General features: G+C 42.1%; 2 protein-coding genes and 1 long non-coding RNA gene across 3 annotated transcripts in view; 2 read left to right on the top strand and 1 right to left on the bottom strand.

Annotated features, from left to right (window-relative positions):
• Positions 1 to 3,375, top strand: part of LOC148319453 (matrix metalloproteinase-17-like) — a 44,384-nt gene extending 41,009 nt beyond the window's left edge. The window contains exons 9-10 of the mRNA XM_088281829.1: positions 875 to 1,132; positions 2,756 to 3,375. Of these exons, the coding sequence (XP_088137955.1) occupies positions 875 to 1,132; positions 2,756 to 3,081 (584 nt within the window). The 3' untranslated portion in view covers positions 3,082 to 3,375. The remainder of the gene's footprint in view (positions 1 to 874; positions 1,133 to 2,755) is intronic.
• The window catches only part of LOC148319454 (uncharacterized), a 31,895-nt gene extending 24,604 nt beyond the window's left edge, over positions 1 to 7,291 (bottom strand). The window contains exon 1 of the long non-coding RNA XR_015839786.1: positions 7,166 to 7,291. This is a non-coding gene — a long non-coding RNA (uncharacterized LOC148319454). The remainder of the gene's footprint in view (positions 1 to 7,165) is intronic.
• Positions 7,292 to 10,073: 2,782 nt separating this feature from the next.
• Positions 10,074 to 14,472, top strand: LOC148319455 (T-box-containing protein TBX6L-like). Its single transcript, XM_088281804.1, has 9 exons — positions 10,074 to 10,095; positions 10,795 to 10,942; positions 11,004 to 11,106; positions 12,180 to 12,344; positions 12,421 to 12,567; positions 13,520 to 13,596; positions 13,701 to 13,774; positions 13,862 to 14,057; positions 14,293 to 14,472. Exons 1-9 carry the CDS (start codon positions 10,080 to 10,082, stop codon positions 14,453 to 14,455), a joined length of 1,089 nt encoding a protein of 362 aa, XP_088137930.1. The 5' UTR covers positions 10,074 to 10,079; the 3' UTR covers positions 14,456 to 14,472.
• Positions 14,473 to 17,067: the final 2,595 nt, after the last annotated feature.

Genomic DNA, 17,067 nt, shown 5'->3' on the forward strand with positions numbered 1-17,067 from the left:
CACCGTCTGAGCTGAGGAAAAGTGTACATTGTTGTTTACACATCTTCTGGGGGACTCTAATTAATGATGCGAGCACTGCCCAAACGCTCAAACAGGATCTACTTTATAAAAGTGCGTTTAGCAGATTTTTTATTTTTTTTATGTTTATGGACCACTGCTGGTGCTAAAAGTTGTAAAAAGCCTCTCTCGTATTGACTGAAAGCCAGTTGGATCTGTAAAACTGCCAAGCGATATCACTCCACACCTGTAATACGATGAAATTGGTCTACAGTGAACACTCGCCAGTCGCATGTAAAAGTGACTGAGCCCAACCGTAAATTGTGAATTTCCACCAAAAGCGAATAGAACTGCCTATATTAACAGTTTAAACCAGCCGTGGGCAAACTACGGTTCGGGGGCCACATGCGGCCCGTGAATGTTTTAATCCGGCCTGCCAACTTGGTGAGCGCTTTGGTTCTAAATGACCCGAAATCACTGGGTACACGCAATGACAACACCAACTGGGGGTCGTCAAATAGGTATAGCGATGGTCCACTGAGCAATTGATACAGACAGCTAGCAACGACGCCTCCTGTGAGCTGCCTGCATATTACGCTCCTCAAATGAACCGCAACTGACCAATCAGAGGGCGGTATGTTGGGGTCATGAACTCTAGCATAGCAGCAATTGCTAGAGTTCAATGGGGGATGTTCATGAAAAAGGCCGTGGATTCCGGTTTTAATCTTAGCGCATAATGACGTAGAATTAGAAAACTTTTATAAAATTAGCATAACAGAATTGTTAGCTTGATACTAATATCCCTATGTGCTAGTTATAAGAATAAAGGCCATGATTTTGAATCCTCAACCCCCCCCCATATTCTCTTTGCTTTCAGGACTCAAGTACTGGGTGTTTAAAGACAACGTCATGGAGGAGGGTTTCCCGCGTCCAATCAGCGACTTCGGCCTGCCGTTGGAGGGCGTGGACGCCGCTTTTGTGTGGCTCCACAATGAGAAGACCTACTTCTTCAAGGACAACCGCTACTGGCGCTATGACGACCATCTGAGACGTATGGATCTGGGCTACCCTAAAGACAGCACGCTGTGGAAGGGGCTGCCCCCCCAACTGGATGACGCCATGAGGTGGTCTGATGGTGGGTCGTCAAATATTAGAATTAGAAATCCCTTTATTGTCATTGTACTCAAGTGTGCAACGAGATTAGAGAATATGTGAATATAAGAAATATGCGGGAATTCACAGTCATTCACTCAAAATGACCTTTAATAGAAATTAAATTGGAATATTAGTGTAACTCAGTGATGCTTTGTTATTATATTGAGCACATTTAGGGACCACCTCGAAATTGTGGCACCGCTGTAAACAGACAGTAGTGAGCTAACATTATCTTACGGGTTTGTTTTGGTATTTCTAGCCTCAACCTTTTTATTTAATTTTCAATTCGTTTTTTTTAATCATGGTCTTTTACAAAAAGTTCAATTTTTGATATTATTGTGGTTGGTGTGTGCCGTTCACGAGAGTATTTTATGTGATTGCCACAAACACCAACTTGCATTCCTGAGTCAACTCATAAAAGATAGCTCAAAAAAAATGTTTTTTTTTAAATAATTTCAAACGATATAAATAAGAAGTTGGTTATAATGGTTATAAATTAGTTTCTCGAGTTGTGAAATCTTTGCTGAAACATATCAGGTGAATTAAATGCTGTGTATGTGACTGAATGTGATCATTTTAAACGTAAACACAGACATTTGAAAATGAAAACCTAGAAATCTGAGTGAAACTTAAAACGTTGGCGTTCAGCCAGCCCAGTGATTCTTGTTGAGTCAAAGTACAGGAGGTCGCCAATTTTGATGCTTTTACCACTCGAACAAAGTAGAAGTCGGAAAGTGAAATGGTAGAATAACTATGAAAAGGAAAATGTGTCATGTTTTAATTGTAATAATGATAATTATTAGTCGGAGAAGCAGTAATGTGCTTTTAATGATGGTCAAGTTGCTTGAGGCACAAAGATGTTAATATCGGAAACAATTACATTCAATTCACACCACAAAAATGCATTCAAGTTTGTCAAATGGATACAAGGCAGGGGAGTTTCGCAAATGTTTCCTCTACAAGTACAACATAAGAATATATCTGCCGACCCCCTGAGTATATTTAGTAATCTGCCCATGTTGCATACGAATCCAGCTGCGTCTGTAACATAAGGCGCACCCTGGGCTCGAGTAATGAGAGGGAAAACGTAAACAGTTTGAACGCCGGATCAGTGATTCATGAAATTAAGCCCTTGATGATATGTGTTCTGTTTTTTGTTGTGAACGCTTAATGAGAGCACAGATGATTCAGCATATCTGGCATGCAAATTTGGGTCTTATTTTCATACTGTTGTGCAAGAAAAAGAAACAAGATCAAGTCAACAAATTCCCACCGTACTCCCCCCACACCAATTATGATTGTCGACTTTTGAGTGACAAGCTCCCTCTAGACGACACGACATTATGTCAGGGTAAGAGTAGAAAAACGAATGGACATGATAGCAACTGGACTGGCCGTCGGACGTAGTTGGCAGATGCCCGGTGGGCCAGCGTCACTCAAGTCACCGGCCTGTGCCCCACACCACAGGATAATCTTCAACGCTGACATGCGACAAATAGGCTTTTGCAGGCTTTTAGCAGAATTGGGGAAAAAATGCTCAAGAAGGCCCGATAATCAGAATACGTTTTGCTCACATTGCATCCACTCGTCTCTCCGTGCGCAGGTTCATCTTACTTCTTCAAGGGTAAGGAGTACTGGCGCGTGCCGAACAGCGACATGGAGGTGGAGGCGGATTACCCCCGCCTCATCGCCAAAGACTGGCTGCTGTGCACCGACATGCAGTCGGACTCGCCGGGCGCGGAGGCCAAGAGCACCGAGAGCCGCGTCAACGTGCACCCTCGCCCGGACCACGCCGAGAACGGCTACGAGGTGTGCTCCTGCACCTCGGACAGCGCCTCGCCTCTCGTGGCTCGGCCTTCCTCGTCATTTTTCTGGCTGCTGACGGCCATCTGGACGCTGTCGCTGGCCCTCAGCCCTCTACCGCTATGATGCCAAAACTGACAATATCATACTTTGGTTATTTATTGCACAATCCTGACAGCAACTTTGTTTTGGGGCATTTGGATGAAGCGCTACAATCACTCTAGCTTCACAAAATATATATTTTTTTTTTTGCATAAAGAAAGGAAGAAAAGAGATGAGAGCTTTCTTGGCTGTATCTGTACTGCGCCTCAGCAGTTACCTTTGCTGAAATGAGTTTTGAAGTCCTTTTAATGAATGTATCATTTCAATTTCAATTATATATGAAGTTCTGTCTAGCTATGGCTGTGAGTAGTCGACGTTGAGTTGTAGATAATGTGGACAAGTTAAATATGATCTGTGAAAAAAATTTTCACCTGAGGAAAAACAAACAATCAGAGGCCGAAGGCGACGGTTGGGGAAAATTCCAAACCCCCTTTTTAACTTGAACAGCACAACGCGAGTGGTGATGCTACAGTCTTACTGCTTTGAGTTTTATGCTATTCCTGCTGTAAGATTTCAACACTTGGACCTCATTGAGGCCGCTTCCTTCTTTTAGGACGAAGCCGTAGAAAAAGTAAAACAAGCGCATCTTTCCACGCTTGATAAATTTGAAATCCTGTACATTAAAGTTCCAAATGATGGAGCATTTAGATAATCCGCTGTCCCAGCATTTCAAGTGACAGTTACACGATGCTAAATTGGATGCATTGACATCACTGGCGGAGCAAGGGGTGGGGCTGAAAGGGGCACTGCCCCCATGCCCCCCCCGCAAATATGCTGGGACCCGTAAGCGCTAGGCCAGATAATTGCTATTGCAATTGATAATTGTTTTGCTGACCCCCTGAGATAGCCCCCCCTAGTATAAAAGTCTAGGTCCGCCAGTTGACACCGATGCAAAAAATAAAACAAACAAATACAAACTGTTAGGTGAATGAAGACCAATGTTCTCATAATAATATAATACACGCTCTATTGTTTAACCAAATAATGTCGTGCTGACTGATGCACTCACTGTGGACTTGCTTTCTACTTTAATGAGGGCTCTGATTCTGAAAATATTGCATAAAAAAAGAGCAAAGCATTTTTTGTTGTTATTTTTGGGTTATTTTATTCCGTTTTGTACGAGTGCTCAATCCACTGAAGTGCAAACGAGTGCCAGGAGAATATCTGCCTTCTGCTTTTGCACCCGGCCGCCAACTTTCAAATGGCGGCGGCAAACGGATTCCTTGCTAAAACTCACTCAACTGCTCCCCTGTTTGTTTTTTCCAGCTGTTGATCATTTCCACATCTGTGTCAGTTTTTGTGTTTTGATTTTTTTTATTCCCATTCACCGAGGTGACAGCACTGCGCTTGTAAGGTTCTATTTCTCTAATAGACGGATATATAGTATAGGACTTAAGGGGTTGAAAAAAAAAAACAATCAAGTGTATATTTTAAGTTGCATTTTGTAATGTAAAATATTTTTATAAAAAAATACAAATAAAATGTACATGAGCGACTTTGGTCTACCGAGGGTAATTCTCCTTTGTTAAGGCACATTAGAGACCCGGCCTATTGCGGATGCCAATGGGGGTGGGGGGTGTTCGTCTCTGTCACAATTTGTGCTGTGTGTCTTCATCTTGCATGCAAAACACATCTTGTCAATCAACACACACACACACACACAAGGCACTTTAGTGGCAGACTTGCTGGCAGAGGATCATAAGAAAATGTACATCAGAGTGTTTCTTAAGGGAAACAAATTAGACGCTGTCAATGTGACAATGATCTGAAAGAGTTCAGTAGCTCTTGTTTCTTACTAGTAATGTGAATCTGAGTCTAGAGTTGTGCTTTTGGAGACTCATACAAACAGTTGCTTTAATTTAGTCACCAATTGCTGAAATAACACAGTCTCCTAATGTTTCACATACGTACATATACGCGCGCGCGCGCACACACACGCACGCACACGTTACGCATACTGATGGTTTCAAGTTTGGTTTTACTTTAAAGGCGTAATTTGCCGCAAAGAATTGACACAAAAATTAAAGCAAAGCAGGGACAGCGATGGAATCATAAAAATGAAAAATGAGGCTGAGATAGAAAGGGAAAAGCAAACATTTGAGGAAAAAAGACAAGTGAAGGAAATTAAATGTCGACTTCTGTAGAGACAGCAGACAGATGAGGAAGCAATAAATAACCCAAAAGTTTACTCTTCCTATTTTCTCCTCTTTAAAACCTTATTTGGAAATTGTACAGCATATAGTAGAACATTAAATAGAAAATGCAGCACATCAGTATTGGTGTGTGTGCGTGCGTGCTTGTATGTGCTTAGGGGACCCAAACCAGAGGGAAAAAAGCAGCTGTCGTTTTAACTGACTGATTGTTTTGCATGGCCCCTGTCTAATGGACCACCAAAACTGTGGCGCCGCACAGGTGTGGGATCCACACTTCCATCATCCAGCAATGAGTGTTTTTACATAATGTTCAAATTTACCAGAGCTTCTGAAAGTCCACTCATATGTATTATGCATTATGCAAGCATTATTAATGATGTTATGGCAACATGACTGATGCATACTGATATTTGTAAACGGGAGGCTTTTTCTTCAAAAGAAATGACACCAAAATCCTTCACACACGAGCATCATTAGCATAGCTGCTGTGGGCTGAGCCGAACCAATCAATCAGCAAGATAAGAAATGAAAAGTGAACATGAAGCCTAAAGTTTGAAAATGGATGTAGGCCATGTCAAATGTGTCAAATGTTCAGCCTCTATGCCATGCAGATAGTTCTGTCGGAGCGACTGACACTGGTTATGAGTTTGGTGGGCAGGTCTGAACACCTGATTGGGTACGCTGCTCAGCAAGTCAAGGCAAATTCCAAATCTCCAGAATAATGGATTGATGCACAACCGAATGGGCGACACGATGGCCTCGCAGTGAGAGACAGCATCGGTCGTGGGTTCAATCCCGGCTGCGGCCATCCTGTGTGGAGTTTGCATGTTCTCCCCGTGCCTGCGTGGGTTTCCTCCGGGTACTCCGGTTTCCTCCCACATTCCAAAAACATGCATAGCAGGCCGATTGAACACTCTAAATTGCCCCTCGGTATGAGTGTGAGTGCGGATGGTTGTTTGTCTAAGTGTGCCCTGCAATTGGCTGGCAACCAGTTCAGGGTGCCCCCCGCCTACTGCCCGAAGATAGCTAGGATAGGCTCCAGCGACCCTAGTGAGGAGAAGCGGTACAGAAGATGGATGGATGGATGCACAACCGAATGTCACGTGAAAATACTCCAAAACACTGAGTGACGCTATTCACCTCTACATTGGTTGGAATATTCAAGCAAAACAACCAAATACAAACCTCGACCATTCAATCAAGGAAGCTCATGAAAAAAAATTGAGTTAGTCAGTGTTTAGCCTTGCCTACTAACTTTGATTTAGTTTTTTTTTTGTTTTTTTTACACATAATCATTGGTAATTTAATTGATTACATAAATTTATTTAATTCCACATTTAATTAATAAATGAAATAATTAATGGCACTTTTGTTTAAATTTTATAGTGCATTTATTTATTGTCTGATTTATTTAATTCCATATTTAATGAATAAATACAAATTAATTAATTGACAATTTTAATGAAACATTTCATAGTGTACTTATTAATTTAATTTTTGGCACTTTCCTTCCACCATCGGATAAACAATCCCCAAGGAAATGGGAACGAACCAGATCCTCTACGTCATCACTTGGAGCCGCGTGCAGGTTGTGTCGTCAGCAGACGCGACATTACTTCCAAACAATAACCACCGTACGTGACATCATTGATTGCACAACGAAACAATAACAAATGGTTGTCAAACAATTCAGAAGCAGCCTTGCCTCAATGTTATCAGCCCGGACGGTTGATTACAATAACTTCCAAATATCTAATGGAATGTCGAGTGTTATAGGTATGGAAATCAATTTGTCTCGTCATTCAGATGCAACAGTAACGGACTAGCTGACTTCTAGCCTTGTTGGCAGCCAGCTCGACAGAGAGCGTTTCAACTCAAAACACGTCATTGTAGCAAAGTATGGAACACCCGATAATCCCACGCATGTCACTCTGAAACACAAATATATTACTTACATTTACGTGTCTAGGGAGGTCGAGGTCTGTCTTCGTGATGAAGGGCCACACGCCTCTTGTTCGTGACCCTACCCCGAAAGTTTACGGGGAATTGGCACACGTCTTGTTTGTCGTGAACGTGCATTTCAACGCAGAAGGTACAAGATGGGCCGTAATGGGGCTGCTTTATCCTGCAATTGTACAAGTCACGTCAGTCACATGCAGTGGAGCCTGTTTGAAAATCTTCTCATTCACAAAAAAAGGCATACTTTTCCTCTTTTTTTTTGTCCAAAAAAAACACGTCACATGAACGTAAACTGCACACTTGGAGCAGAAAACATAATCTATTAGACCACTGAACGTTACAAGTTTTGTGGACGTGCCGGTCCCTATTCCAGCTGTCTTCATGCTGTTGGCGGGGTACATCCTGAACTGGTTGCCAGCCAATTGCAGGGCACAGACAATCACATTCACAAACTAAACCTCGGGACAATTTAAAGTGTTCAATTAACCTGCCAGGCATTTTGGGGGAATATGAGTGGAAAACTGAACACCCGGGAGGCCGGAGCCGTATTCGAATCAACACAATCCGTGCACTGAGAGGCGGACGTGCCAACCGATCACCGTGCAGCACCAAACGACATCAAATGTCAAATGCGTGTGTATTTGGTGTCCTTTGTTGCCCTCTACTGGACGTAAAGCACAACGTGTCAAAGATGCCACCTAAGACCAGCGGGTTTAGTAGAGTGGGGAGGATGACAAATACAGGTACACGTCTTATATAGTCAATGTTTGCTGTCTAGTGCAAACGCATCCATTCTAAACTATTTGTAATGTGCAAATGTTGTTGTGCACTAGTGGTAGTATTTTCATTATTAGTGACTAGTTTTAAGTCTGCACCTGTGGATTTCACTTTTACAAGTAATTGAGCAATCTAAAGCACAGGTGTCAAACTCAAGGCCCGGGGGGCAGATCTGTGCCACGGCGTAATTTTATGTGGCCCACGAAGTGCAAATTGCGTGCATCAACTTCTTGTTTCTAGCACATTTTCTTAATCTAAATATTGAGATCTGAGATATCGCCATTTAATTGTGACCAATCCTCTCCTTTTGAAATAAATTGAAAAATTGTTGAACAAACAATTACTTATTGGCGTCTGATTTTAAGATTGGCTTTCCATCAATTTTTTTGTGTGTATGTGATAACGTAAGGTGATCGGTCATACATTTATATGGGTTCATAATTCCCTCGGAGGTAAACCAAAACTACGAAGCGGCCCATCCACAAAAACGTTTGACACCCCTGAACTAAAGTGTTGAAAATGGCTTGCACTCTTTGACAATGCGATATTAATGGTTGCACAAACATGGTGTTTTGGGATCTCCTGAAAAGTGATGATTTTGGAAGTGCAAGCATTCCGTCCTATGCTGCATAAACCTTTTTGAAAATAAAAGCAGAACTTTTTGAGAGCAGGGTCACTGATGGTGTAGTGTTACACTCGCCTGACTTGTGTGTAGGCAGCGTGGGATCGGTTTTACATCAGCGCCGTTGTCTGTGTGTGCCCTGCGACTGGCTGGGGACCAGTTCATGGTGTTGTCCGCCTTTTGCCCAAAGTCAGCTCGGATAGGCTCCAGCATCGACCTGCCATGGGATAGAGAGGGAGGGAGGGAGGGTGGGAGGGAGGTCGAGAGAGAGACAGAGAGAGAGAGAGAGGGAGGGATGCATGGGTGACCCAATACTTGTGTTCAGACGCACTCCATGAATTCAAAATTCGTTGTCACAAAAGCTGGAGTTGTTCAGGCATAGGTGACCCCCAGATAGTGTAATTTTGCTCACTCAAGAAAGACGACACTTTTTTGGGGGGGACCATCAAAAGGCACTGACTTGAGCAGTGTGACATCAAGTGTTGCGAAATGTTCCTCAGGCAGAAGCTCAAGTATCAGAGCAGTATGTGATCATTAGATTTTTTTTCACGAAGCACGCTCGAGGTCGCCCCAGGCGCGAACATTCTGGATTCCACCTTCAAGTATCAGGCCGGTTCAAGCAGAGGAGCAATGTTTTAACATGTCTGCAGTCACACTGGGAAGTCCTTCCCGAGAACTCATGAAAAGATTGAACGTTAAGAATCAACGGTAGGGGAAAAAAAGCTGGGTTAGAAATGAGCACATTTCAATGAGGCCTCCTGTTTAGATTCCAGACCAACTCCCTCTTTAACGTGGACTAGCTGCCAAGTGCTGGCCGGCTCCGTCCCGGAGCACTCTTTCTCCTGCCAGGATATTGAGGGGTGACCACAAAACAGGTTTGGGGGTATTTGCATGGCCAAATGGCCCCGTAGAAATAGTGTGGGCCGCTCCAATCGGGTCTTTAATCTCAAAACTGCATCTCAATACACAAATGCAGCAGTCAGGAAGGGACCTGTTTGTCTGCACCCGTCCCCCACCAGACCCGCTCGATTGTATCGCCTATCCACCAAACACTTTGAAATCCAAAGTCAAGCGAATATGCTAGGCTAGCTTTAAAGGCTTTGGCGTACAGAATGGCGAGTTTATCCAGACAAAAAGGACATTTTACGTACATGAAATTAAGTGCATCTTACCCTTATCCCACCCCCATCACCCATATTTAAGCACAGTGCTTATGGTCAAACCGTGTTTTAAGGAATAAGACCTTTAGACATTTTAATGCCGGCCATGATATTTTTTTCTGTGGCACTTGATGTAGTTAAAAGTGAGACCCAAATGAGACACTACCTCATCCAAACAAGTATTACCTACCCCATTGGACTACTCCCCCACCCTCTTGACCACCCCAGCTATCGTAGCCACTCCCTCTTTGTAATGACCAATCAAGTTCAAGGGTCAACATAGATCAGACATTAGTCGTCTACAAGCACTTTCCCTCCAAACTTTGTCTGTTGGGAACCGTTGGCGGAAGCATGCAACACATATGTGGTAAGCTTCAACTTGTTCGTACTACAAATGGCAATAATTAATCACATTTTGACATCTATAAATAAATGAGGAGGTGTGACAAAAGAACACTGCAAAATGAGGTGAAACAGTGCCACTGGCTATTCTTGTTTTCTCTGGAGTGGATAGTAAAACTTTGCTGTATTATGCATATTTATATCATTTTGTGTGTTTATATATATATATATATATATATATATATATATATATATATATATGTATATTTACAATGAGACTTGATTTCCCTTATTATATTATTTTTTATTGATCTTAATTTTTTTTGCATTATTATCATCATTTGCAACTTTCCCATTACCAGACCAATAAAGGGTATTTTTTGTGAATATTTTCCAAGCGCCATTAAAATTCACCCGACAACCATTTTTATTCCTTGTTGTTCAACACAGCATGATACTTGAGCCCATATTTTAGTGACTTTTTTGTTTTTATTGTTGTCACTTTGCTGCTACTGTATTGTTGTTAAATTATGTTCAGTTGCTGTTTTTATTTTGGGATTTTTATTCATCAACAGCAATAATGAGATGGATGACTAAATACTTTATTACAATTTAAGGGGCAGGAACTGTTTCATCAATGCAACATACATTCCAGGACTTTTGCTAAAAATGCTTGTCGGGTCAGATTTTAAGGCTCATTCTATTAAACACCTCGTCTATCCAGAGTCCAACTCAAATCTGAGCATGCCCCGACTGCCCCCGACCATTGACTCCTTCATGCAGGGAAGTATCAGGATGTCTCTGGAGAACGCCCATCTCTGGAAGTCGTTTCACAGCATCGGAACCGAGATGATTATCACAAAACACGGCAGGTAGGCGCTGATGTTTCTTTGTGTTTTGTTTTCTAAATTTCACTGGAAGCGTTTCTTCCAGGAGGATGTTTCCACATTGCAGCGTGAGTGTGACAGGCCTGCAACCATTTGCCAAATATGTCGTCTTAATGGACATGATTCCTGTTGACGGCTTCAAATACAAGGTACAACTAATTTGTCTTGATTCTTTGCACCAAAAGAACCCCCCCCCCCAAAAAAAACCATGCAAAGCCTTGCAAGTCTGCATTCAGACATCAGGTTGCATTTCAAAGCCTTTCATCGCTTCCTGTTTGTGCACTCTCAGCCGGAGGCCCAATTAATTAGCATCCCATTCATTGAGGTCAGCCATTCATGCAATGGCTCGTCAAATGGCTCTCACTTGCCCAGAGAACCATTTGGTGGCTCATACGGCCTAAGCACACATGCTTCAAAAACGTGCATAGGAATGTGGATAAAGTGAACTTCTCTTTTTATAGAAATCACTCATCTTATATATCAATTAAATATCACTTTCAAGTTGTCTCCCAACAGCAGTTTACTAGTCGACATAAAATACAACATTGTCGATCAACAGCTTTCCTCTGATTATTTTTTCACTGCAACAAAATGTTCAGGGCTTAAACAATTGTGCACCGAATCCGTATTTAAAAAAAAAAAAAAAGGGGGCTTATGCCATTTGCACATCTGCTGTTTCCATGGTAACTTGTGCCATTGAAATGACAGGAGATATAAACACAATGTGACCAAGACAAATGCTTTCAAAACTTTTTCCACTTCTAATACTGACCTACAACTGTTACAACTTTGTTGGGGAATAAAAAATTCGAATTGAAAAAAAAAAAAAGACAAGACCGCCCTCTCCCTGAATATGCTTGAGGCCAGATAATTTACTTATGGGTATTTTCTTTTTTTCTTCCTGGGAATTCTTTTCCACCCCACGTAAGTAACAATGTTTATTAGCGTTTTCTGAAGAATTGTAAAAAATAAATAAAATAAAATAAATTGTTTTGCGAAAGCCCTGCGATATCCTTAAGGGACCCCAAATAAAAAAAATCCCTGCTCCGCCAGTGCTCGCAGAATCCACACCGTTTCTCAATTTGACAATTCCATGGCCTGACCAAATGAAGCACCTCACATTCTTGAGGCCGACTTGTCACAAAGCAATATCTCCTGAATAGTCATGACTCTGGCCTGAGCACAAAAGAAGCAGACAAGTGGGTCAATTTTCTCTCTGCAGTGGAAGAAGGACATGTGGGAGGTGGCAGGAAAGGCAGAACCTCAACCTCCGTGCAGGTCCTACATGCACCCAGACTCCCCCGCGCCAGGAAGTCACTGGATGAAGCAGTCGTTGTCCTTTCTAAAGATGAAGCTCACCAACAACACCCTGGACCAGCACGGACACGTAAGACATCACGTGTCCTGGTTTCATGTCCAGTTTGCCCACAAAACCGCATTCTCTGTGAATGTCTTTCCATCAGATCATCCTGCACTCCATGCATCGCTACTACCCGAGGTTTCACGTCATCCAGGCAGACAGCCCCTACACGGTCCGCTGGGGCCCCTTGCAGTCCTTTTCCTTCCCAGAGATGAATTTCACTGCAGTCACTGCCTACCAGAATGTTAAGGTAGCTGTAATGCCGGTTTGAAACCCTAATTGTTAACCCTAGTTTGGAAACCTATTGTGAAACCCTAACCCTTGTTTGAAACCCTAACCCTGTTTCTAAATCCTAACTCAAATTCTAACCTGAGTTTGAAACCCTACTTTGGAAATCTGCTTCAAAGCCGAACCCTACTTTGACAGCATAATTTCAAACTCCAAATTTACATTCTGATTGTAATGCATCTGTTTAACTGTACAAAAAGAAAAGTCTGAAAATTGTTATCTTTGTTTGTGTTAGTGTTATGGCCTGGCACAAAGGCCACCACAAAGAAGGGGAACACGCCAACCATTTAAAGAAAGATACTTTCTAATCCAAATTAACAAGTACCAACTAAGTATATACAGAATGTCAGTAGGTCATCAGTAAATTGTTGACGTGTAGAACCAAACATAAGGTTAAAGCGGCAAAATAGTACTGAAAACTGACTAACCTGGAGGAGGACAAAGCAAAAAGGAAACGAGAGTAATTCCAATGCACGCTTTACAGGCAGAACTCCTGGGCGCCGCAGGTGTTCTGCATCCTTCATTAAGAACCAGTTGGCAAAGCAAAGTTGATGTAGTCTAGCACCTCCAAGAGGATCCCAGGGGTCGTATCAGTAAGCGTGTAAAAAAAAAAAAAAAAAAATACAATTATAATTTTCATTATATTTATGACTATATTTATTTACCATATTTATTCTAATGAATAATTAATCAGTTGAGCCCTAATCTAAATAATAAATTGGTGTTTTCTCTTTTGTTTAACGGTAAGATTATCAACAAAACCTTAAATTTCGAAAATTCTTTTTCATATGGTCTCTCTATAATGCAGATTTTTTTTTCCTCCTCCTGTGGGTGAAACACCGCCCACAAGATAAACAGCTGTTAAGGCTACTGTATTAGATGTTTGTCTGTCATGATGTTTTCCTTTCTTCAAGATTACCAAGTTGAAGATCGACCACAACCCTTTCGCCAAAGGATTCCGAGAAGGAGGCACTCACACACAAGGGAAAAGGTAGCTCACCATATTGGGAGGGCAAAAATCCGAGAAAAATGAAGAACAGTTTTAAAAGCTGAGATAAGGTTTCATATATATATATATATCATTGTTGTTTTTAGGTGTCGTTCAAACAGAAGGACTTCAGAGAAAATGTCCTCACCAGAACACAAAAAGCATTGCAAAAGTCCCTCAGGTAATTCAATAAGATCCTTGGTGTTCAAGAGAAAAGATTATTTGAGGCATGCGACATGCGCTTTAAACGGCTGCAATTCCCTCACAGGCCTTGAGGTGGCGTCATCTTCCACTCAGTCGAAGGAGACAGTAGGTGTAGATTCCGTGAAGGGGGCCAGCTGGAGTCAGGATACCTCAGAGGGTCTCCAGGCTGAGCCGCTGGAGCTGCACGAGTACGAGTACAGCTGTGAGGAGCAGATGGTGCCCGCCTCGGTGGCCTATCAGCCGTACAGGTCTGACTTCAGGTAGGATGCAAGAATGTTGTCATGTCAGCTAACTACCAATGTGTTGACATCCAAAACAAACATGATCCATTGATTTGAGCTCAAACTGAAAATAGAAATTATTGATGTTTCGTGAATGAGGGAAAGACGATTTTCACCTTTTTTTTATTGTCTTTACAGTCAACCTGCTTATATCATTCACATTCAGGACTCTTTATGCGATAGAATCCATCAAAATATAAATGTGTCCCACCAGGGCTGCGGAACATTCCAGAGTTGTGCTCCCCATCAATGATGTGGATGCGGCCCAGCCCCTCGCCACGCCAGAACAGGGCGCCCAACAACATGGCTACCACCACCACCACAGCAACGCGGCCGACTGGAGCCAGTACCCGCTCTTCTCTTACTCCTGCTGGTGAAACTTCAACATCAATCAGTGTTCCCCTTATGAGCTGATACTTCACATGTATGGACATGTATAAATGTGTAGTGCTTTAATCACTTACCAGGCATGTGGATTGCATTACTGGACTTTGCATCATCATTCGTTGGAGATTGCGTTATGACATTTATTGTTTTCTACTGTAGTGTTTGCCTTTTTTTTCCCCACCTGGCTGTCAATACTTTAAGAGGTAAAATCCGCAGCTGCTGCTCTGAGCACACAAACTCACATGCACAGACACCTATGCACACACCAAAAAAACTGGTTTACAACAAGATTGGCAGTCCAACTTTTCCAATGATTATCTTACAAAAAAGATACACATTATTCAAGTTCGAGGTCAAAACAAACATTCAGTTTGTGATGACTAAATGCTACTTAATATTAGTTGCCTCGTTATAATATAAATTTGTACCCAGGTTCACTTGGGAATTGTGTCGTTAAAGGGTAGGTTAACACCAAAATCATGTTTATAATTATATGTTATATACAATACAATTTTATTTGTGTAGCGCATTTCACAACAGATGAAGCTGTAACAAAGCGCTTTCCATATGGTGTAATATAAATTAGCGGGTAATAAGAACACAAATTAAAACACATTTACAATAGATAGAAGAACAGCAGGACAGTGACAGTCTCATGTTGCAGCAGAAAAACAAAACATTTGTATCCATTTCTGTAGACGGAAAATGACATCACAGTTGCTCAGGGCTGAGGAAACGGCCAATCACCTCTGTGACTTTCGCAAGTTGATGAGTGATTGGTCGTTACCTGAGCTCTGAGCAACTGCGGTATCATTTTCAGTCGACAGCAAGCGTCAAAACAGCCGCTCCTTGAGATGGTTAATACAGAGTGGATTTTGTCAGTCATAGAACATATTATAGTAAAGATTTTTTTTAGTTGGCATCCCCTTTTAACTAGAAATTCACCAATGTCTATTGAGAGACTGAGCGGCAACATATTCGCAGTTCGGCATTTGCAAATTGTCTTATTCCTAGTTTTAGGGGGAACCAATCTTTTATGATTTGGCGCCATCTTGGTGCCTAAGAAATTAATGAGGAGTTAAATTTGCACAAACGTTGACCTTTTGCCACCATCTTGAGGCATCTATAGGCAATTAAAAAACTCTTTGGGGTTCAATTACTCATGGATTTTCACTTTTTCAGAATTACTCCGCTGAGAAAAAAAATTCAATATGTACAATAACTGTTACTATATAAAGTTGATAAGGAGTCATTTGGTCCCATTCTCATATGACAAGTACTGTTGTAACAAAAACACAAAGTGAATGCTGATGGGCTGTAGTCATGATTTGTGTACGATGACGTGCTGCTGTAACGACATGTTGCTAAATGTCACAAGAACACGACGCACATCTTGAGATGAAAATCTGAGCAGCTGACACATTACAACAGCGTCTGGAAGATGGAGAAGTGTCAGACAGCGAGCACAGAATGACCAACACGCACTCGCAGTCTGGCACCGTTTCTCACACGGCAGAAGGCACAAGCGTCTGGACTGTAAATATTTTATAACGTGTGTATCTGGGACGTTTAGGAACCTTGAGGGAGCGCAAAAGCCGAGTGACGCGTTTTTCCACCAAGAGGTTTAATGGACGCTGGATTCAACAGAGGTAAAATAGCGTCATCCATTCAAAACGTCCTTTCAACGTCTGTTTGTTAGATAATTGGCCGCAATTCACCGTAGCATCGTTTGCAATCAACTGTTCACGTTAGTTCAGATTGCGCTGCTCGTTTTGTCATAAATAAATAGACTTAGAGTAGACTGGAGCAGGCGAAAAATTATGCCGCCATTTCCCATCAAAAACAATGTATGAACATATCCGGCGGCCATGTTAGGAGGGGCCACTGGCCCATCTAGGTAAGGGAAACGAAAGTAAGGGGACTAGCTTAGCATTGCTGCAAGCATGCAGCTCAAAAGGAGCGCGTTGGATCGAGTACTCACAAGTCATGCACACTTCTTTCAAACATTCTACATTTGGTACAGTAGTTGCATCAAGTTGAAAAAAGGTGTCAACATCAAAGCTCACGAACACGACCAGATGCCCGTCATTATCCTCCGCCCAAGCACATATGAAGTTAGGCTATCAAAAAAGTACAAAACAATATTTTGATCCTGTATTGGTTGTTTTAAGACCCCCCAAAAAATATTACTGACACTACTTACTGATATAACCGGCTCTAATGGGTGACTTCTTCCCCGAATGAGTGTTAAATTGCTATATTCATCAGTTTTCGAGAGTGAAGCCTACCTCAGCTGTCTTCGGGCAAGAGGAATGCTACACTCTGGACTAGTCAAACACGCATTCAAGCTCATATTCACAACCATCTTCAGTGAACCTGACATTGATGCTTTTGGAATGTGGGAGGAAGCGGCAGTTCACAATGAAAACATGCTAACGTGTTCTGATAAAACATCACGTACATACATGGCTGAATAAAAGGATGGGAAAAGGGTGCGGTGCTAATGGACTGTATGAACGCTCGCATCGACTGTTCTGCACTTTCATTTACTCACAGAGTACCCAGAGGAGAGGTCAAAATTGCTTGAATCAAAGTGGGTCAC

Source organism: Idiotropiscis lumnitzeri, chromosome 18 (genome assembly GCF_059441095.1).
Source record: "Idiotropiscis lumnitzeri isolate Australia: NSW breed Sydney's pygmy pipehorse chromosome 18, RoL_Ilum_1.0, whole genome shotgun sequence".
In the NCBI taxonomy this organism is placed as follows: Eukaryota; Metazoa; Chordata; class Actinopteri; order Syngnathiformes; family Syngnathidae; genus Idiotropiscis; species Idiotropiscis lumnitzeri.